The sequence below is a fragment of the Acomys russatus genome, chromosome 4 (genome assembly GCF_903995435.1).
Source record: "Acomys russatus chromosome 4, mAcoRus1.1, whole genome shotgun sequence".
Taxonomy (NCBI): domain Eukaryota; kingdom Metazoa; phylum Chordata; class Mammalia; order Rodentia; family Muridae; genus Acomys; species Acomys russatus.
In genome coordinates, this window is record NC_067140.1 from 57,410,040 (window position 1) to 57,433,228 (window position 23,189).

Here is a 23,189-nt window from a genome sequence, read left to right on the forward strand (position 1 = left end):
TTGAAGCCTGATAGATTTTATCATTCATTTTATGAATGAAGAATGAGACACTTTCCCTAGGCCAGTGAGAGGACTCAGCAGGCAAAGGCACTCACCTGTGACCTGAGTTGGATCCCCTGCAACGCCTCAGCAGGAGGAAAGAACATACTCTTCCAAGTTGTCCTATGACTTCCACACATGTGCACACATGCACACACACCCATGTACACATCTATATAGATATACTGAATGTATGCCTGTGTCTATGTCAGTATGCAAAGTAACCAAAATATGTATTTCTCAGCTGTATCAATACTATCTTTAGAATCACTCCCTGAGAATTCTGTGAAAAATCTACTAACCAGAAGTAGGGTACAAATTAACCTTACTTACTTGACCAGAATTGTAGTTACCACCCGCCTGGCGCACCACCCTACCTGAACAAAAAAAGCACCCTCTCACAAAGTAAATGGAAAGAGTGCATGAGTCAGCACCCTGCGGACTCACCCTCCTCTTCTTCGCTGCTTCCTGTAGGACCATCTAGCAGTTTAGAGCGGCTGGTCAGCTTGTCACTGGTGGTGGCCATGGTGAGGAGAAAGGCATAGCCCAAAAACAAGGTCTTGTTGAGGGGCAAAGGCCCTCTTGGCTCTTCCAGGACAGAAGGTTCGCTTATGTTGTCTCCACTCTCACAGGGGCTCACAAATTCACCTGCCCCCACTGTACCTGGGAAGGACAAAGCACAGTTACTAAAATGATGCACAGACACTGTGTGGACAAAGGCCCAGCACCAAGCATATCCTAGTAAGACCAGTAAATACAGCCAGTCAGTCATTCTAAATGGCCAGCAACCTAGGACCAAATTTAGAATGAAGACAAAATGACATTTAAACCTGACATGATCATTACAATGCTGTTTGCTCTTTTCATATATGGAAATTAACTAGTGCTATTTCTAGAACATCAAAGACTTCTAGGACCACCTGAAATCAAAAGATGGTTCTAGAACAGGAAAGTGTAGTGTTTGGAAGTCTTCAACCACTTTCACTGCCCAGGTCTGATTTTTCCAGAATGAGAGATTCTGAAGCATGCTTTAAAAGGGAGGGAAAGAAAAAAAATTCATTGCTGACAAGAACGGTCCCAAGCAGATTCTCCCACTCTATACTGGACTCTCACCAGAATAGTGCCAAATACTAGCTTATAGTGTCTTTACATGGAGGTGAAGCCACAACAAAATACCCAACCTCAACACCCAGCTATCAACACCTGGGAAGGTAAGTGAGCCACCATTTCAGAACACCCATGCTAAGATGTGCCCCAGTAAGTCCTCCAGAACGAAATAGATACCTACTGAAGAAGTCGAATTGGGTTCATTAGAAGGCTAAGATGGCAGCAGGTCATGCATGCCTCCTGAAATAAAACCAGGATCAAGAACAGTCTCAGAGACAGTGATGCTATGTGTATGGCACTGGACTTGAGGGCTAAGCCTGCCTAAGTTTGAGATCTGGCTTATTCTGTCACATTGAGAAAGTTAACTAACTTTTCTGTCTTAGATTTCTCAAAATTACAGAAAATAAATTCTAGCTTGTAAGCTTTAAGGGATCATATATGAGGGAATTAGGATGAAACATTTGGGCTTCATGCCTCACCCAGTAAATCTTTAATAAAGGTTAGCTTTTACTTTGGGGGGTGGGGTTGTTGGGGGATTTTTGTTTTTTGAGACAGGTTTTCTCTGTGTATCCTTGGCTGTTCTAGACTCGCTTTGTAGATCAGGCTGGCCTCAAACTCACAGAGATTGGCCCGCTTCTGCCTTCCAAGTGTTGGGATTAAAGGCGTGTGCCACCATGCCTGGCTTAGCTATTACTGTTTTTAAATACCCTGAAATACATAGCAGTGGTATTGGGTGGGTAAACAGGCAACACAATTCCAACAGGAGAAATAAAAAATCTGGTGCCAGGGCAAGGGAACATGGACTGCCATCAATGTGCTAGCCTGAGAGACCCCTATCCAACAGGGACAGGACTTTACAGAAGCCACCACTGCCAGGTCTGGGTCACAGCAGACCCTTGATAAACAACTAACTGAATTTTCTGACCAGTGAATAGGAGTAGCTGGAAAGGGATAGGCAGGAGAAGAGGGGAGATGCAGGCTGAAGCACAACCTTTCAACAGGGAGCTTGAGAAAGCCTAAGCACAAGATAGCAGAAACAAAGTCTCCGAGAAAGAAGGGACGGCAGAAGATAAAAATCAAAGAAATGTCATCCATTTTGAGTCCGCTTAAACTTCCATACTTTACTCCCCCTGAAGGGCCCACACAGGGGTCTATGATCAAGTCTTGCCCTCCTGTCTACACTGCTGGGCTCTGAACAGAGAACAGGGAATACAGTGTTGTGGATGTCAGTCTGTGACCAGCATAAAAAGGACATCACCTTGGACTGGGCTCCCATCTTACCAGGTTTCACAGTGGCAGACTTGCGGCCACGCTTAGCAGGGGATCGTTCCTCTTCCGAAGTTGTAAGTTTCCTTTTGCCTGACGGAACTGCTGTGGAAGTACGGGGACTCTCTGTGGCTTTGCGGGTGGGCGTTGTGCTGCTGCTGCTGGAGGCAGTGGGGGTGGCTGGGGAGCTCATGTTACTGCGCCGTTTCCGCTTTCCTTCCACCAAATTGTCTGATGAATAACCCAAAGGCTGGTAAGTTCCCACGGTCTGAACTTAAACCTGACATAGACAGCACTGTGCTTTTGCCACCTCTCACAATCAGGAAGCCTCTTTTTAAATCCACACATGTTGTTCTAGTCACTGCCATGACTGAGATATGTTTGCTCCCTTGTAGAATTAGGAAGGCCAGAAAAACCCTAAAGACTTCTCACTTGGTATTGTAAGGACACAAGTGTGGCAGCAGCTCTAGAAAATGACAGCCATCATCAAGTAAACCACACAGAGAAGTCAGACAATCATTCCTGACTCATCTGAAAATCCTCCCTTTAAGCAGGATCCACAGGCAGCTAGCTGTTCAGGTCTTACCTAAGCTGATATCTGCTGCCTTCGTGAGGGGTGTGACAGCCTCATATGGGCCAAGTCCATATTGCTCTCTTAGTCTGTTTCCTTGCTCCAAGGACAGAATGACGGCCATTCGCTTATACCACTTCCTTTGGCCTTCTTTTTCAATGCTGTAATACAGCTCCCCAGACTCCTTCCGGTGTCCTTTTACCACTCCTGGAGATGACATCATAAAAGATACCGTAACTGTAGGTGGCTTAGCACCCTCTCTGAAGGGCTCTAGAAAAACAGGCCTGAGACCATAAAGAGCCAACAACAGTGGACTGAGCTGGGCTCTCCATCCCAAACGGTTACAACACTTGGGACATAAGTAGCTACTACACTTGGTTTAGACACGGTCTTCTAAGAGAAAGTAGCCTTTAGTTAGTTATAAAATAAAGCTTCCTAATGCTGGACTTAGGGATTGTTAGTGGCTCAAATGGATCCCCCCTCAAGTGAATGTCATGGCTTCGTCATGATCCTACAGCAGCAATCTCCTAAGCCTTCCCATTGTGGTTTCTGTGAAGAATGAGTGACAGTGCTAAATTACAGGTGACAATGACAATTCTAAGAATACATGTACATGTTTGTCTACTGTGCAACAAAGCCAGTATGGAGAGGGCAAAGAAAGGAAAAAATAAACCCTGCTTCCCTGCCTGCTCTCCACCTTCTGCTCTTGCACTGACATACAACCGTAGATAGGCCTTTGGGTTATGAGCACAATATGCGACTGAGTTAGAACTCACCCAACCTGAGTTCAGGCCTACTTCTGTTATGTAAGAATTAGGCAAGATCTATTTCCAAGTCTATGAATGAATGAATGAATGAATGAATGAATGAATAAATAAATAAATAAATAAATAACGCTTGCTCTTTTCTATCAACCAATAAACAATGCATCTCACACACAACATAAAATGACACATCACTTCTAATACCCTTCATTCCTATGAACTTCCTTCTCCATTAGCTTGTCGTGAATGAAGGGTTAAGGAACCTAGCAATCCTGTCAGGGAAGCATGGTGCAGGAAGCATGCCCTGCTTCTCCTACTGGGCCACAGAATCAACTCCTTTACTCATCTTACTCATCTCCTAGGTTAAATCACCAAACTAAATCATGAAGACGACCTGAACCTGACAAAAGCTCAAGGCCAGTAGGACACTCATCACTACAGAAGAGCTACCACAACTAGAAGCAGTATGGTGCTGAGAGTGGCCTCACCATGTGCACTGCCAAGTCCTACCCCTTAGTGCACATTTAAGTCTATACTGAAAGGGCTGGATGTCAAGCTCTAAGATGGCTTTATACCAGATGCAGATGATACATACAAACCCTGAGCTGCCAGGCCCATGTACTGTTCCTAAGTGATGTCACACAGCCAGTGCTGTCTGTTATCTAGTGCTGCAAGGTAAGGTGGCCCCATTTGAACCCAAACAAAGGAGCAAACAGCAGGTATTTGGGGAATTCCAGAACAAGAGAGCCTGGAAGGTCACAACAGAAAATTTTGTTTTTCCATTCTATTCCAATACAAGGTCAACACAATATCCAGAAAGGATGTTCTTAAGTAACAACCAACACCATAGGTGTCCTTAAAAATTAGCTAAGAAGCTATAGTCACAGAATTAGTATATGAAAAAAGAAAAACATTCACTAATCCCTCACTATTACCAAGACAGGTTACTATAAAAAGAACAGCACTGGCATGAGACCATTTTGAAAAAACAAAAAGGAGCATGACTCTTCAAACCGTGTACCACACGTCTCCAGCTGAGTTCTTATCAAGGCAGGCAGCGAGTTTCAAAGTCAGAAGTGAAGTGGCAAAGTAACACACACCTTTAATCCCAGCACTTGGGAGGCAGAGGCAGATGGATCTGTTAGTTCAAGGCCAACCAGGTTCACAAAGTAAGCTCCAAGTGGGATATTACACAGAGAAACCTTGTCTTAAAAATAAATAAATAAAATAAAAAATAAAAGTTGGAAGCGCAAGAAGACAGAATAGAGAGAGGGGAAAACACTAATGTGGAAGTGGAGAGACCTGGGAAGTACCACCCTACCTAGTGATAAAGAGTCACAGCACCAGTGACGTAATGTGACGTCACATACCTCCCTCAGCCCCATATATATATATATATATATGATATGATAGGAAGGGCACCTCACCTCTGATATTCTTTACAATGAAATAAAAATAAAACCGTAACTCCAGGGTACTAAGAAAACATCAGACCTGATTTGAGAGACATTCTATAAAATACCTATTATTCCTCAAAACTGTCAAGGTCATGGAAAAACAAAAGACAGAAATTGCCACACACCAGAGGAGACCAAACGAAACATGATGACTAAATGTAATGTGGTATCCTCGACTGGATCCTGAAACAGAAAAAGTACATTATAGAAAAGATGGTAAAATCCAAATAAAGCTTGGAGTTTAGTTAACAGTAAGGAATCGAGATTGGCTTCCTGGTTCTGACAGAGGTATCAGACTAGCTTAGGACACTACAGACAGGGAATGCTGGGTAAGGAAGATACAGGAGTCCTCTATCCTAGCACCATTCTATACCTGGCAAAGTTTTCTTTTATAATTATTCCAAAATAAGTTTACTGAAAACCATGATAGAAACAATGAAGTCAAGGGCAAAGGTAACCAATGTAATAGAAGTGGAAACAGTTAGGCTGGGGAAGAACGCCTTGGCAACTGCTGACAGGGAGGACCAGTAGGCACAATACATGAGCCGGTGTGTGGTTATTACCTGCACTGAAGTACTCATCTTCTGAGAGGGCTGTCACTTCAGTGTCCAGGGGGATGGGGTCGCACAGGAGAATGTCTTTGCCCAGCACATCACACTCATACCCATCATCAAAGAGCAGCTTATACTTCCCGGCTCCAACGTCTCGTGTGATTTTCCCAGAGTAAAAGTAGCCATTGGATGACCACTTGGCCACAACACGGAGCCCCACAAAGCTGTTTCCTGGAGACGAGGCATCCAAGCCATCAGAGGAACCAGTAGCAGCCTGGAAAGGAATCTCTGGAGAATCACTCCGCCGCAAAGCACTAGAACCAGCATCCGTCCGTCTGCTGGAGTCTGACACGCGGGGTGTAATTCGGGTGAAGGACTTGTCATCTGGTGACATGCTAGGTGAAATGTCTTCTACGCCCAATGGACCAGACACAACTGCTTCTCTAAAAACAGGTAAGAGAAGGAAGTGAGAACAGGTCAGGATCTACTGCCAACCCTCACTCTTACCTCTAAGTCTCTTCAACCCACTCGTTGTTAACCCCATCAGAAGTAGGAGTCCCGTCTCTCAGCAGCCTCCCTCCGTCTCCCTCTGGTACTCCACATTTTCTCCATTCTCTTCTCTTCTAAGCCCCCTAATTTTTTGACACTACCCAGGTACCTGGTTCCAGTGGTGCGAGAAGGTGGGCGGCCCCTTCGCCCACGCCCACGAGGTGTGACTGTAGCTTTTCCTCCCTGTCTGATGGCAAGGCCCGCATCACCATCTTCCTCACACACTGGTGCCCCTGTCTGACTGATCCCCTTTCTAGGACTAGAGAATGAAGGCAGGTTAGTTTGACAGCAGATGCTAACAAAAGCATCCTTTTACATCTCCCCAGGACCTTCCAAGTACACACCAGGCTACGCGAGCTACTCCTCCAGGACAACCGAAAGCGGCCCGCTCATCAACGCCAATCAACAAAACCTCAGCCAGGGAGCAAGGAAGATGGGAGAAAAGGACCTCTTCTTGTATTAAAGTCTATTCCCTCCTGACAGAGCTTCCTCCTGCTGCTATTTAAGAAGCCACACCCATGTCTGCCCTGCCTTCTCCTCTACTTCAGGCTCTGGATACCCATAGGCACACCAAAAACCAAGGAGACACAGCACACTGGGGGCCTATCCCAAACCGCCTGTACTCCCAAGCAAAACATGAATAAGCTGCAGAATATAGGGATGGCAGGAGTATGTACCCAGATTCTCAACATTCCTTAAGAGGCTTCTCTCCCGACAGGGTTCCTCCCACACCAGCCCCCAACAGGGAAGAAGAGGCACTGAGTGATCCAGCAAGAGGTGAGGCTTTCCCTGTTACTACTTCTCCTGTGATATTAAAATGTTAGCAAGGCTGCTCCCGCTGGGTTCTCTCTAGGGACCCTGTCTGCACCTCAGTTTTCCTGCGCCTCCTCGGGAACTGGGTAATGCAAAGTCTGTCGGTTCAGTCCCGCTGGTTTTTCCTTTGAGTGGCCCGGCTCCTCGCCCTGAGCTGCCACTGCTGTGCACGGCTGAGAGGCTCGTCCCACTTGATGTGTGGTGTGAGCTGGAAGCTTTGGAGGAGAAGGAGCTGATGTCCCCCAGGTCCCCAGAGGAGCCTCCAGTCTGTGAAGGGGAGACTTCTGTTTCACATTCCTGACATTCTACGATTGGCTCTTCGGTCTCCTACAGGGAAGAAGCAGACAGGGGCGCTAAAAGAAACGACATTAACAGAGAGCTAAGATGAAGGCTGTGAAATCCAGAGACCGCAGGAGACCTCACCTCAGCCAGGCAAGAACCCAGAAGGAATCTTCTGAAGCAATGGAAAGAGTTTATGTCTGCGTTGAACCATAGTGACTTAAAATTTTTCAAAGCATAGCCAAGTATGGTGGTACATACCTTTGATCTCAGCACTGGGGAGCAGAGGAGGCAGGCGGATCTCTGTGAGTTCAAGGCCAGTGTGGTCTACATGCCAAGTTTCAAATTAGCCTTGGCTATATCCTATAGTATTAGGTATATTGGCTATATAATGAGAACCTGTCTATAAATAAACAAATAAGAATAATAACTTTTTAATAGGTACAAAGCACAAGAATGTCAAACTGGCTTCACCTTATATGCCACTTAAGTGCTAGAGCTCAGTTGTAAGACAGCTAGTGAAACTGAACCCCAGGGGTGGTAAGGAAAGGATCTAGGACAGAGACACACAGCTTAAACAGGCACAGCACAGGGAAATGGGCATGCAAGATACAATTTTGTCTTCCTCATATAAAATGTTTCCATGGCATTGTGCTAACTGACATGGTGTAGAGAAAGAAGCCTCCTCTCAGGGGCCTGGTCTTCCACAAAGACCATACACAGTACTACGTGTATCTACCTAACACTATAGGCTAAGCCACTATAGGTGGCTAGTTTTTACTTCCCCCTTCTGGAAAAATTTTCCTTTAAGAATCTATGGTTGGGGGACGACAAGAATAGATAGCAAAATGGCTCATCAAATACCTCATGACCCAAGTCTAATAACCCAAAACCATGATGCAAGGAGGGTGCTGACTCTAAAAGCTGTCCTCCAAAAGTTGTCACACATGGGCCATTGTACACACACATGCAACTAAACACAAACATTAATAGATAAATAAATAAATAAATAAGTTTTTTTTACTCCCCCCTCCCCTGAGAAAGGGTTTCTCTGTATAACAGACCCTGGCTGTCCTGGACTCACTTAGTAGACCAGGCTGGCCTCCAACACACAGAGATCCGCCTGCCTCTGCCTCTCAAGGGCTGGGTTGAAAGGCATGCGCCACCAGCCTATAAATAAAATTTAAAAGGAAAGGAAAGAATCCTGGCACATAGCTCAGTTGGGAGAGCACCCTGCTCAAATCCAAGATTGGCTACACAACAGGTTCTGAAGCTTGAGCTACAAACAAAAGCTTATCTAAAGAGAGAAACAAACCAGCCGGGCGGGGTAGTGCACACCTTTAATCCCAGCACTTGGGAGACAGAGGCAAGCCGATCTCTGTGAGTTTGGACCAGCCTAGTGTACAGAACGAGTTTCAGGACAGCCAGGGCTATGTAAAAAGACCCTGTCTCAAAAAAGAAAAAGAAAAGAACTGAAGGAAAACAATGTCAGTGCCTAGTGGCACAGGAAAGGAGGGAAGGAGGAAAGGAAGGGGGAGGGTGGGAGAAGAGAAAGGAGGAGGAGGGAAAAAGGAAAGGGAAGGAGGAAAAATGGGGAGACAGGAAGTGGAGAAAGTAGGCAGACACAGGTATTACCTCAGTTACTTTCCTTTCCACTTCTGTTCCATCCACATAGTAAACATCTGTGATGACGCGAGTGACAAGTGTACGTACTTCACGAATTGTTCTCATGTGCCGGTGTAAGACATGCCCATGTGGAGGCTGGGGCATTTCAAATTCGTCTTCTCCCTACAGCGAAAGACACAGAACACAGTAAGAACAAAACCAGTGAACGGAAAGTGGAATGCAGTCAGAGCTCTCTCACGGTAAACTGTCAGACGAGCGCTGCTGGAGGACTCCTGAATCTGACGTGATAATTCTCCGTTTATTTACAGCCTGAGAAGAGGCTGGGGAAGTCTGTCTGCCTGACTGGACCTGAAATGACAAGGCTCAATCATGTGTCTAGCACACTATTTTTAGAAACTAATCATTCTAATTTTTTTCAATTTTTGGTTTGTCTGATTGTAGAGCTCAGACTTGACCTCAGCTCACTCTGTACCTCAGGCTCCTCTCTCCAACTCATGATCCTCCTGCCTCAGGCCCTGAGAAGCATGTGCCACCACACCCAAGCAACCCTCCCGTTCTGATAACAGCGGCTTCAGACCCCGCACCACCCTGCACCAAGTGCTCTTTGATCCTTAAGACCAGAATCAACAGACCTGTTAACCAGCGAAAACCAACTTAAACAATAAAACAAAACACTGCAAGCCTGGCAGTGGTGGCACACATCTTTAATCCCAGCACTTCGGAGGCAGAGACAGGCAGATCTCTGTAGGTTCAAGGCTAGCCTGGCCTACAGAGCAAATTCAAGGACAGCCAAGGCTACACAGAGAAACACTGTCTCCAAAAACAAAAACAAACAACATTGCTTTCTCCTAAGGTTAAACAGAAAAACTATCTGTTCCAAGGAAGTTTGAGGCTAATTGTTATTTTGTTTAGACATGGGGGTTTCCCTATGTAGACACCTGCCTCTTGAATACTCACCAAGATGTGCTGCCCAGTTTTATGTCAACTTAACACACAGAGTCATCACAGAGGATGGAACCTCAATTAAGAAAATGCCTCCATAGAATCTGGCTGTAGGAACCGGGTGTGATGGAGCGCACGATAATCCCAGCACTCAGAAAGGCAGAGGCAGGCAGATCTCTGTGAGTTTGAGGCCAGCCTCGTCTACAGACAGTCCAGGACAGCCAGAGCCACACAGAGAAACTGTATCTCAAAAAAAACCAACCAAATAAATAAATAAAATCTGGCTAGAGGGGATTTTCTTACTTAGTGATTGAGGTGATACTCCTGGGCTGATGGTCCTGGGTTCTGTAAGAAAACAGGGGGAGGCAGATAGTGGCCCATGCCTTTAATCCCAGCACTTGGGAGGCAGAGGCAAATGGATCTTTGAGTTTGGGGCCAGCCTGGTCTACAGAGCTAGTTCTAGGACAGCCAAGGCTACACAGAGAAACCCTGTCTCAACAAAGGAAACAAAACAAAAGCAGATTAGTTAAGGCGTGGAGCAATCAAGTTAGCAGCACCCCTCCAAGGCCTCTGCATCAGCTCCTGCCTCTAGGTTCCTTCCCGGTTTGAGGTCCTGCCTTGGCTGCCCTCAAAGGACTATGATTCAGGACATGCAGATCAAATAAAACCTTTCACCCTCAAGTTTCTTTTGGTCATGGTGTTTTGTCCAGCAATAGAAATCCCATTTAAGATACAAGGAATAGATTTTTAACTAAAGGGTTAAATTAGAAAGCTAGGCATGGTGGTGTACACCTACAATGCCAGCATCTGGAGGTGGAGAAAAAGAACAAAAAGTTCAAGGTCAGGCTGGAGAGATGGCTCAGAGGTTAAGAGCCCTGGCTGCTCTTCCAGAGGTCCTGAGTTCAATTCCCAGCAACCACATGGTGGCTCACAACCATCTATCTATAATGAGATCTGGTGTCCTCTTCTGGCCTGCTTGCTCACATGCAGGCATAATACTATAAACATCATCACCATGATACAACAAAAAAAAAGTTCAAGCCATTTCTAGACTACATAGCAAATGTGAGGCCAGTCCCCCTAGGCTATCTGAGACACTGTCACAAAAACAAACAAATCAAAAATTTAACCAATTAAAATTTTATATCTAGAACTGAGAGACAGCTCAGTGATTATGGGCCCTTGCTGCTCTTGCAGAGGGTCCTGAGTTCAAGTCCCAGCACACACACGGCAGTTCAGAACTGTCTATAACCCCAGAATCAGGGATCCAGCACCCTTGTCCTGTCTCTAAGGGCACCAGGCATGAACTCTACAGAATACACTTACATATATGCGGGCAAAACATTCAGACACATAAAATAATAATAAAATGGTTTTAAAAGAAACTTTAAATCTAATTTACCATTAAAAAGTTTGAACAAAACCCTGTATTTTGTGACAATTTGTTCATAATACATCAAGAAAAATAAGCTTCTTTCATTCAAAAAACATGAGGCAAATATTTGGTGAACAGCTTATGGACACCATGTATTACACTATACAAACACTTGCTGGGAAGATCACAACAGGTGTAGTTCAGGATGTGACAAATTCAAATATATTATTATAAACTAATATAAATAAAACAAACTAAGAATTCTTAGACCACTATTTGTGCAGGTAATCTTCATTCACACTGTATTAAGGTGGTCTCTGTATATTCAATTGTTAATTGTTGAACCTTCAGTGAGCTAAATGCTAAGAGCCTGATATTGTCATTGCTGCTAAGGAATCTCCTGTCTCAATGTTGTGTAAAAATTACTCCCCAACTATCTCTGATTGGTTAATAAATAAGCTCAAGAGCCTGTGACTAGGCAGAGGAGACAGTAGGTGGGATTTCTATTGCTAGTCTGGGGGTCCCAGGTAGAAAGAGGAGAGGCAAAGAAGGTGGTCGCTGAATCATGAGGAAAGCTGCCATGCCATGCTGTCCAGGTCACCATGGAGGAGTTGCCATGACAACAAGGACTGGGCAGAAGCAGCCAGGCTAAGACTGGAGGACAGGTAAAGGGGCACATGGCTGGGAGCTGGACCAGGCTAGCGTAGCTGAGTTAGAATACATCGATATCTGCCCAGTTATGGTGCTTGAAGCTTATTATAAATGTAACAGGTCTCTGTGTTGTATTTGGAAGCTAGAGCGAAGGTAGGAAAAAACCTTTAATGCTAACAACTATTCAAGCAAACAACCAGGTAACAAACCCGAACCAGGCGGTTTCATGAATAAAATTTCTTCTAAATCTAAGAATGTGTGTGCACACATGTATCTATGGGTGCTCATGAAGGCCTGAGGTCAACGTGTCTACAATTGCTCTCCTTGAACTAAAATCTGCAAACTCTGCTCAGGCAGCCCCAGGGATCTTCCTCAGAGCCATGACTGCAGGATGCACACTGCACAGGGCTTCTTTACATGGGGTGCAGGGGACAGAACTCCAGGCCTCACGGCAGAACGGTAAACACCTGACCAATCGAACTATCTCCCCAGCCCTCATGTCATCATCTCTAGTGCCCAATGGGCCCCAAGATCATGCTTTAGTCAGATTTGGGCAATTCTGATAAAAAGGACTATTTCCAAGCTAGATCCAAAGCCCTATTTGCTCACCAGCTCTATCATTATCTTCTTAGCGTCCCCCGGTGTTTCCTACCTAAGACCTGCTGATAGCAAGTGGTCTGCTTTCTCCTACCACCTCTACCACGTCCCTCAGCACTGCCCTCACCCACTGCAATTCTGAGGAGGAAATGCGTTGTCTACACTTCACTTTCTACATGGCAGGCTGACTTTATCTTCAACATCAGTATCAAGTCTCTCAAAGTTATATTTATCACCACAATGAAGATAATTCCCTTTTCCTTGGCAACAGGTGGTAATTCACCAAAAGCTTTCATCATGCAACTCAACAATCCGAACTTGATTTTTAGCTCTGGAGTGAAACTTCTATTAAAACAGAGATGCAAATAAAATTAAAGACATGGAGCCCTTAAACTATCTCTATATATGCAACTGTTTAATGAGGTTAGAGTGCAGCTGTTGCACATCAATAATCGAGCACACATGCACCAGAACCATGACAGCCTGACTGTCCCCCACTGGCTGGTGCATCCTGCATCCTGGGATCTAAAGTTTCTGCCCACATAAGCAAACCCTTCACAGAACAGACTTAACTGATAAAATAAGACCAGCGTCAGAGGAGGAGGCAGAAAATCGGTTCATGCCAACCTCTGAAAAGACTCTCCAAAGTTAAATATCCTGAGGACTATGTCATTATCAGTGGGTAGGAAAAAAAGCCATTTTTGCACCACAGAAAACCTAGTTCCACACACACTTCTCACACACAAATTTAAGGAGCGTCGGAGTGGTGGCCAGTGCTTCACTTGGCACTAGCCTGAGTCCTGTCTAGTTTAGATTTTTGTTTTGTTTTGGTTTGGTTTTGGTTTTGGTTTTCGAGACAGGGTTTCTCTGTGTAGCTTTAGCCATCCTGGACTCACTTTGTAGACCAGTCTGGCCTCGAACTCACAGCGATCCACCTGCCTCTGCCTCCCGAGTGCTGGGATTAAAGGCATGCGCCACCACGCCCGGCTTTTTGTTTTGTTTTTGTTTTTTTGAGACAAGGTTTCTCTGTGTAGCCTTGGCTGTCCTAGACTCGCTTTGTAGACCAGGCTGGCCTCGAACTCACAGTGATCCGCCTGCCTCTGCCTCCCAAGTGCTGGGATTAAAGGCTATTTCAGATTTTTTTTTAAAAGCTCTGATATTCAGGAAAATTCCACCTAATCTTTCTAACAGGCCTTCAAAAGAACAGTTCCAAGTTCTCCACACTCCACTTCCAGAATTTTCCCCCTAATACTCTTTACCTATCACTGGTTGCACTTTTTTAAAGATTTATTTATCTGTGTTGAACATACGCCATGTGTGAGAGTCCGTGCCTTCAGAGGCTGGCTGAACTACAGACAGTTGAGAGCTCCAGGCATAGGTGCTGAGGACTGAGCTCAGGTTCTCTGGAAGAACAGTAAGCACTCTTAACCCACTGCTGAGCCACTTCTCTAGCCCCTAGCACCTTTCTTTCTTTCTTTCGAGACAGAGTTTCTCTGTGTAGCTCTGGCTGTCCCGGGCTCTCTATTTGTAGACCAGACTGGCCTTGAACTCACAGAGATCCACCTGCCTCTGCCTCCCGAGTAATGGGATTAAAGGCGTGCACCACCACACCCAGCTCCTAGCACCTTTCTTAAACATTCTTTCATTGTGCATGGCATTGTAGCAGTATCTATCAAAAGCGGTTGCTGAAATAACACCCATATCAGTCAACAGGTAGGAGCTGGAGAGATGGTTCAGCAGTTAAAAGTACTCAGCACTCTTGCAGAGAACTGGAGTTCAGTTCCCAGCATCCACACTGGGTGACACACAAACGTCTGTAAGTCCAGACGCAGCAATAAGTGCTTTACCCCTCACAGCATCTTCATGTAACATTTAAACCTGATCCTTAATGAATCACTTACTGCCTGTCATTGTCATCATCATCACAAGGAACAGTGCAATTCTCCTTTTACAGAACATGAAGACTTCTAGGACAATCCTACCAATACTTGCGACCCTTACAACAGAAGCAATCCTAGACAGCATGCCTTATCCCTGCTCAACTCCTTTGTCATTCCTTTTAACTTAAGAAATTATTAGCAGGCATGTTGGCACACACCTTTAATGACAGCATTGTAAGGCAGAGGCAAAAGGATCTTTTTGAGTTCAAGGCCAGCCTGACTACAGAGTTCCAGGCTGGCTATACAGTGAGATGGGCCCTGACTCATAAAACAACAAACAAGATAAAAACAAACAGAAAAAAAAATCAACAAAAGCAAAAAGAAATGTCATTGGAGCTGGGGAGATGGTTTGGTCAGTAAAGTATTTGCCTCACAAGCATTAAGACTTGAGTTCAGACTGCCAAAACCAATATACAAATCTGAGTTCAGCGGCAAACATCTGTAATTCCAACAATGGTGAGATGGGAGGAGACACTTGATCCCAAACTCAGAGGTCAGATAGTCTGGGCTATGTGTGGGAATTTCTGACCAATGAGAGACCCTGTCTCAAACAAAAAGATGGAAGACAACTGAGGAACAACACTTGAGATTGTTTTTTTTTTTCCTCTCTCTAACACACACACACACACACACACACACACACACACACACACACACACACACACGATTGTTATTGCAAGCACTAAACTGAGACCCTCAGAGAATGTGGAGTCTGTAGCTGGGCCCCTGAGGAACTCAACTGTGTGCCCACCTGGCTGTGGAGGGACTCTGTATCATCCACTGGAGCACTGGCCAGTTTCTCTCCAGTCCCCCTCTCAGTCTGCACAGTGGCATCCTGCTTCCCAGAGCTCTGCTCCACTGTGCTGGTCCCCTGCTCACACACATTCTTCACAGTCTGGGTTGCTGCTGAAACAGTTTCTGGGGCACACAGGGAATGGTCCACGGTCTGGATTCCTATGTTACTCTGGGTGGGCCTTTGCATCAAGACCTTACTGGGCTTTTCCTGGTTAGCACTCAGGCCTTCGAGCAGGTCTGTTTCCCTCACTTCTCGCTGAGGGCTGAATGACCCCTGTGTGGCGCTCTGCTGGGAAACAAAAGAAGCTGAGTCCTCAGAAGCAGCATCCTCGTCAGGCTCAGTGGGCCTCACAGGCTGTTCCTTCTGCCTGAGCATTGGGGTACCATTTGGTTTTTCTTTGTCGTCTTCTTGAGTACTTGGAAAATGGAGCAAATTCACCCTGAAAATTAAACATAGAAATGCCATGTGTCATGGTTTAAATGCAGCTTAATCCTAAACTCGAGTGGTGGAACACATCTATAATCCTAGCACACACGAGGCTGATGGTCATGAGTTCAAGGACAACTAAGACTATAATGCAATACTGTTTCAAAACATAAAATAATAATAAAATAAAATAATCCCCCTTGTTATGAGATGTTTGAAGGATAAAGGCTAAATCCAACTATGTACAGTATTTTAGGGTTAAGCCTTTGGGCAGAGTGGGTAATTAAGACCTGACAAGGTCACCAGAATAGGGAATTCATGAATGAATACTGGTGGCTTCATAAAAAAGATTAAAGGGACAAACACACCTTTAATCCCAGCATTCAGGAGTCAGAAACAGGTAGATCTCTGTAAATTCGAGGCCAGCCTGAGAATTCCAGGCCAGCCAGGGCTACATAGTGAGATCCTGTCTCCAAAGAAAGTGGATTATTAAGTGGTGTCCTGCATTTCATGAGTCAAATAAAACTTCGTTTCCTCATGGCTTACCACATCATGGTACTATCATTAGCAACAGGAAATAGGCCAAGGGAACTAAGAGAACTCCAAAGGTGCACACAAGAAAACGAGGTCAGTAACAAGATACAAAGTCCGTATAAAGTCTAAGCAACCCACTTTAAAAGCCATAAGCACAACAATAACCCCATCGCTCAAGCTGCAGAGGTAGGTGGTACTGTAAGTTCCAGCCCAGCCTGCTCTGCACTGTGACTTCCAACACAGTTGGGCTACATGGTGAGACTGTCTCCAAAAGAAAGAAAAAGAAACACATCAGTCAGCCATGACGTCTCATTTAGCTTTAAGAATAATTTTAACAGTTTTTTTCTGTTTTTTGAGACAGGGTTTCTCTATGTAGCCCTGGCTGTCCTGGACTCATTTTGTAGACCAAGCTGTCCTTGAACTCACAGGGATCCACCTGCCTCTGCCTCCCAAGTGCTGGGATTAAAGGTGTGTACCACCACACCTGGCAGTTTTAACATTCTTTACTGACTCCTACCGCTATGCATGTGGTTTGCTTCCTCCTGAACAGTAATTTAGAAGTACAATCTTCAAGAAAGAAACTTGCAAGTAAGATTATGATCCTTCCAGATCAAAGGCCATTTGCTGGTCACAGCAAGTGCCCAGTCTCAGTGCTGAGCTCCCTAGGCATCTCTACACCCAAACACCTCAGAGGACGACAGTGCTTAGGATGTGGCCCCAGCTCTTTGTTAGTCTTCCCACTTGGGAACCACTGTGTCTTAATTAGGTTTCTATTGCTGTGATAAAAACCATGACCAAAAAACATGACCAAAAACAACTTGGAGAAGAAAGGGTTTACATGGCCTATACATTACAGTCCATTACCAAGGGAAGCCAGGGCAGGACCTCACAACAGAAACCTGGAGACAGGAACTGAAGCAGAGACCAGAAAAGGAGTGCAGCCTGATGCCTCATAGAGCTCAGAGCCATCTGCTCAGGAGAGGCACTGCCCCGCCTGAGAAATGGAGACAATGCTGCCACACTTGCCTACAGGCCACCTAACGGAGGCAACTGTTGTTGCGGCCTGAATCCTATTTATGAGGAACATTGGCTGAATAAGAGTATAGGGTCCACTGAAAACACACAAGTAGCAGTTATGTCGTCTTCATGAGATATGAGTGATCATAAATGCGGCAGTGCTGAGCACAGCAGACATATAATCACCACCAGCTGCGTAAGACAAAGCAATTAATGAAACGACTCACCTTCAAACTCAGGTTTAACCTTTAAAACAACGAACATACAAGCAAACAAGCTGTGACAGGACTCAATTGATAATTTCAAAACTGTAATTGTTTCCTATCCTTAAGCTTGTACATTTTACCTCACACTATGGACTAAATATTGGAGCCTGAAAAACTCATAAACCCTAATGGCCCAGAAGCCAGCAGTGAGAGTGAAGGCAGAGTGGCCCTGGAGCTGTGAGTGCACTTGGTGTTTGTTGGTTTGGGTTGGTTTTTTTTTTTTGTTTTTTTTTTTTTGAGACAGCCAGAGCTAAGCAGAGAAACCCTGTCTCGAATTCCTCCGTTGAGATTCCCTCTTCCCAGATATGTCTAGGTTTGTATAAAATTGGAAAAAAAAAAAAAGCAGTGACTGACTTATTTATCCTATAAATTAGCTGAATGTTGCCTATAAGGCAAATATCACAGTTTTCAAAGTGACTGGAGGTGTTAAAAGTAAACAGTTCTCTAGGATAAGAAACCCAGGCCTAGGCCGGGTGTGGTGATGCACGCCTGGAATCCCAGCACTCAGGAGGCAGAGGCAGGTGGATCGCTGTTGAGTTCCAGGCCAGCCTGGTCTACAAAGCAATTTCCTGGACAGCCAAGGCTACACAGAGAAACCCTGTCTCGACAAACAAAAAGGAGAAGAAGAAACGCAGGCTAGCAGGTTACATACAAATCTGTCTTATCTTTGTATCTGAACAGCTTACGATAAAGCTTACACAGCTTACACAGGTTGTCTTTGTTTGGTTTCTATTACTATGATAAAACACTGACGAAAAGCAACTTGGGGATAGGAAGGGATTTCTTTGGCTTACAGATCACAGTCCACCGGCAAGGGAGGCTGGGGAGGAAACTCATGGCAGGACTCGGAGGCAGGACGTCAAGCAGAGACCATGAAGGAATGTTGCTTACTGGCTAGGCTTCCTCTGGGTTGCTAAGCTGCCTTTCTTACACAACCCAGGCCCATCTGCCTAGAGATGGTACCACCCACAGTGGGCTAGACCCTCCTCCATTGATTACAATTAAGAAAATGCCCCACAGACATGGCCACAGACCAATCTAATCTAGACAATTCTTCAGCTGAGGTTCCCCTTTGCAGGTGACCCTAGGTTAGTGTCAAGTTGACATCTGAAGCTAATTATGACACAGGCACTTAATATCTGTAGTTTGAACAAAAAGAACGAATATTCTCTAAGTCAGTAAACTACAAAATCAGTGTGCTACTGCCATATTAAATAAGCATAAATGAGTGCATCTCAAGACTATGTCACTTGTAAATAGAACAAAAGTGAAATAAACCCCCACATGTGGTACCTCACTCTTGAAACCTCAGCCCCTAGGAAGCTTGAGGCAGGAGGGCTGCAGTAACTCCAAGGCCTCCCGGGCAATAGATTAAGGTTTTTTTTTTCTTTTTTGTTGGTTTGTTTGTTTCAAGACAGGATTTCTCTGGATAGCCCTGGCTGTTTTGGAACTTTTTTTGTAAAACAGGCTGGCCAAGGTCTATAGAGTGAGTGGTGCAAAGTGACTGAAGAAACATCCGATGTTGACCCCTGCTTTCCATCTGTGTGTGTGTGCACACATGGTGTCACATGCCTTTTGGATCTCTAAGTTCAAGAGCAGCATCGTCTACATAGCAAATTCCAGAGCATCCTGGGCTACACAGAGAAACCCTATCTCAAAAAGAAAACAAAACAAACAAATAAAGAGCATGTGTGGTCCCACAGACTCAGCAAGCTGAAGCAAGAGCTATGCTTAAGCCCAGAAGCCTGAGGTCAGCCTGGGCCAAACAGCACACAACACAACAAACAAATGGCAACTTCACAGAACAGTAGCAAGCAATGCCAAACAACAGTATAACCTATTTATAAATAAATAGCCAACTTCACGAAACAATGCCAATCGATACCATAAAATGGAATCAACCATATAATGAATCGATGCTGCTGAAAAAATCGACAGGTGTAGTAGCACACGCCTTTAATTTCATTTCCCAAGAGGCAGAGGCAAGTGGAGTTCTGTGAGTTAAGGCTTGGTCCACATAATGAAAGTTCATCTCAAAAAAAAAAAAAAAAAAAAAAAAAAAAGAAAGGAAAAAGGTAATGTTTACCTGGTGGGTGCGGAAAGAGGATCCTCACTTCCAGCCTCATTCTCTTTCTGGGTTTCACAGATGCAGCTAAACACAGACACAGGCTTCTGGGGACTAATGTAATACATTAAAGCAATGCATCGTGTAAGTTTCAACAGAAAAGTACTACTGGACATGACTCTCTTCAGACACAAAGAGCTCCTCAGCATCCCAGCTCTAATCTACATTAGCCCAAAAGTCAACTCTTTGATACACTTCAAATTAACACAATAAAAAAACTTTCAGTAGAAAAACTGGAGAGATGCCTCTGCAGTTAAGAGCACTGGCTGCTCTTCCAGGACCTCAGCTCCAGTCCCAGCACCCAAACGGCGGCTCACAACCATCTCTAACTCCAGCTCCAGGGCATCTGACACCCTCTTCTGGCCTCCATGGGCACCAGGCACATATGTGGTGCATAGAAACAGATGCAGGCAAAACACCCACAGAAAAAAATCTTCAATGAAAGAGACTGTATTAAATACTAAAAGAATGTAAAGAGAAAAATCCAGTATGTACAAATCAATAGAATAAACAATCTAGTTCCGTTAGAAGATGATTTGGGTAGGAACAAAAGAGAGAAATAGGGATGCTATGATGTAAAAACTAAACAAACCAAATAAATTAATTGGATGTGATTTGTAGATCTAAGATCATGATTCTAACTAAAAAAAATTACAAAGCAAAGATATTGAAAGAACAAATACTTGATAACATTAAGGAATCACTCTGTCAAAAGGATGGTAACAACTGATCACTTTTAAAATAGGAGTCCTTATCTTTTAAAGCTAGCATTGAAATATTTACATAAAATGATAAGTAGGAGTCATCTTCAGAATAACCCACCAGCAGAAGAAGGTACTCCAAGACTTTATAATCAAAGAAGACTGGCCCCTTACACTACGGTTGTCGATATCACACTATTCTCCACTACTATCTACACTTTAGTCTTCCCACAGCAAAATGACTGAAAAATAAGGTTGCATCAAGTACTCTGAACAGAGTCCAGCTGTTTTTCACAAACAATCAAAGGCTGAACCTAAATGCAAAGGATACAACAATCATTTATAATACAAATCCCAGTACTCAGAGGCAGGTGGATCTCTGTGAGTTCGAGGCCAGCCTGGTCTACAAAGCAAGTCCAGGACAGCCAAGGCTACACAGAGAAACTCTGTCTTCAAAAACAAAAACAAAAACAAAAAGCTTTAAAATTCTCTTCAAATCTTTCAAGATTTGGCAATAATAAGCTCAAAAATTGTCACTTACTTGTATCATGGGACTGAACAAAAGTCCTCATGTTTGGGCAAGTGCTATGACTGGGCTCTAGCTCAGCTAGCTCCCAAAAAAATGACAGTCACTGGCAGAGGCAAAGCACTCTTTTTTTTTTTTTTAAAGACTTTATTATTATGTATACAGTGCTCTGCCTGCATGGAGACCTGCATAACAGACGAGGGCATATAGATCACATTATTGATGGCTGAGAGCCACCATGTGGTTGCTGGAATTGAACTCAGGACCTTTTGGAAAAAGCAGTCAATGCTCTTAACCTCTGAGCCATCTCTCCATCCCGCAGAGCACTCTTGAATGGAGGCCACATCCACCCCTCAGCCCTCCGCATTCTCGCATCCAAGTCTTTACCTATAGTGTTTGCCTGTGCTGGCTTAAGAACCATCACCTGTATGTCACCAAGTGCCTGCTAGGGTTTCCGTGCTGGGATGACTCATGCCAGAAACAATTCTATTCTCACAGCCAGCAGATGGCAAAGCTTCCCCACCAGCAGCTGTGTATCCTGGCATACTTCACTGAAAGCAGTGCACCACTCATGACAAAGCAAAACCAGCTCAACATAATAGTTGGCAAGGAAAGGTAAAACACCCTGAGGCTGCAGCTGAGCACAGAACACAGAAGGACAACGTGTCTAGAACCATCTTCTTTGGGCCTTTGTTTTCTCATCCTGGTCACCGACAGAAAAATAAAAAGGGCACTTACATGAATGGTGGGACTATTACAATTACTGAGAAAGCCTATAATGCAAGCACTCTGAACCCTTTATGCTGGGTTGAGTGTTTTCATGTGTTCCTCTTTAAGCAGTTCCTTTGTATTAAACTCCTCTAAATAATAACGAGTACTGGTTACCTGGCAACAGGCTCAGCGATGGCAGTAGATCCATTTTTTCTCTCAGTAGTTGCAGGCTCTGGACAAAAACAAAAGCAATGAGAAAAAGGAAGGAGAAGCAGACTCAGTCAACACCAAGCCTAACACCTTTGCCCGCCGCACCAGCAGCAGAAGAAACGGAAACAAGGAAAGCTAGACATCTAAAGAGAGGATGTGCTTTAGCAACACAAGTTATGTCATCTCTACCATTTCTATTCAGATTTCCTATAGAAAACAGACCTGCTTAGCCAGACTGCAATCTGTCTTATCTGTAAGTGAGAATTAAACCATCTAAAGAATCATTCACCTCCCCATACGGGAAATTTAAAATTCACTTGAGAAAATACAAAGGAAAGCCAAAAAACAAAAACAAAAACAACAAAACAACAACAACAACAACAACAAAAATACCAACCAAACAAAAAAACCAATGGGGCTTGAGGGATAGCTTAGCAGTTAAGAGCACTGGCTGCTCTTCCAGAAGTCCTGGGTTCAATTCCCAGCAACCACACGGAAGCTCACCACTGTCTGTATCTAACACCTTCACAGAGACTTATATACAGGCAAAGTATCAATGCAATGCAATGCACATGTACACCGAACAATGCTGTGTAAGCTTTGCTGCTCAACCATCTCTGATTGGTTAATTTTTTTAAAAGGCTGGACAGCCCGTCACTGGGCAGAAGAGAAATAGGCAGGACTTCAGGTCCTGAGCTTGGAGTCTCAGGTAGAGGCCACGAGGTGGAGAAGAAAGGAGAGGAGAGGAGGATGGAAAGAGAGGAGGAGGCCTGATGGAGCAGATCCAGCCCAGATAGAACAAACATCAGCAAGTATCCTGGGGCACATATTGCCAGCCTAGTGTAGAAAGTTAATATAAATCATACCTGCCCAATTATTGTGCTTAAAGCTATTTGAATAAGTCAATAGGTCTCTGTGAGTGTAACCAATGTGGTAAAGCCTTTACATAGCGTAGTAATCTTAAAACACATTCAAAAAACAAACAAACAAAAAAAACCACTCCTAAAGAGAACCACTCGAAAAAAGGCTACAGGGCTCTGGCTCCTGCTGAAGTTCCGAGTTCTGGTTATTCCAGGTTCCAACAAAAAAAAAAAAAAAAAATCCTGCTGATTATGCCCCCCCCGAAAAAAAATTGTTCCTGGGAACTGATATCCTTACGGTTTTGTTATTGTGTTCTTTAATCCTCCTTTCCTATCGTTTTGGTTAGTCAGGTTATAAGTGACGTACACTCAGTTAATAAGTTATAATAAAATATACTGGTTAAAAAAATTGAGCCTACATCTCTGTCTCAATTATTTGGGAGCTAGCTGAGTTTTCTTTTTTCTTTTTCTTTTCTTTCTTCTTCTTCTT

General features: G+C 44.3%; 1 protein-coding gene across 1 annotated transcript in view; it reads right to left on the bottom strand.

The window, feature by feature from the left end:
- The window catches only part of Tp53bp1 (tumor protein p53 binding protein 1), a 70,390-nt gene that overhangs the window by 3,558 nt on the left and 43,643 nt on the right, over positions 1 to 23,189 (bottom strand). The window contains exons 15-24 of the mRNA XM_051144488.1: positions 21,804 to 21,861; positions 19,653 to 19,745; positions 15,279 to 15,762; positions 9,032 to 9,184; positions 7,173 to 7,444; positions 6,414 to 6,563; positions 5,768 to 6,198; positions 2,999 to 3,190; positions 2,428 to 2,643; positions 487 to 702 (exon numbers count right to left, since the gene is read on the bottom strand). Of these exons, the coding sequence (XP_051000445.1) occupies positions 487 to 702; positions 2,428 to 2,643; positions 2,999 to 3,190; positions 5,768 to 6,198; positions 6,414 to 6,563; positions 7,173 to 7,444; positions 9,032 to 9,184; positions 15,279 to 15,762; positions 19,653 to 19,745; positions 21,804 to 21,861 (2,265 nt within the window). The remainder of the gene's footprint in view (positions 1 to 486; positions 703 to 2,427; positions 2,644 to 2,998; positions 3,191 to 5,767; positions 6,199 to 6,413; positions 6,564 to 7,172; positions 7,445 to 9,031; positions 9,185 to 15,278; positions 15,763 to 19,652; positions 19,746 to 21,803; positions 21,862 to 23,189) is intronic.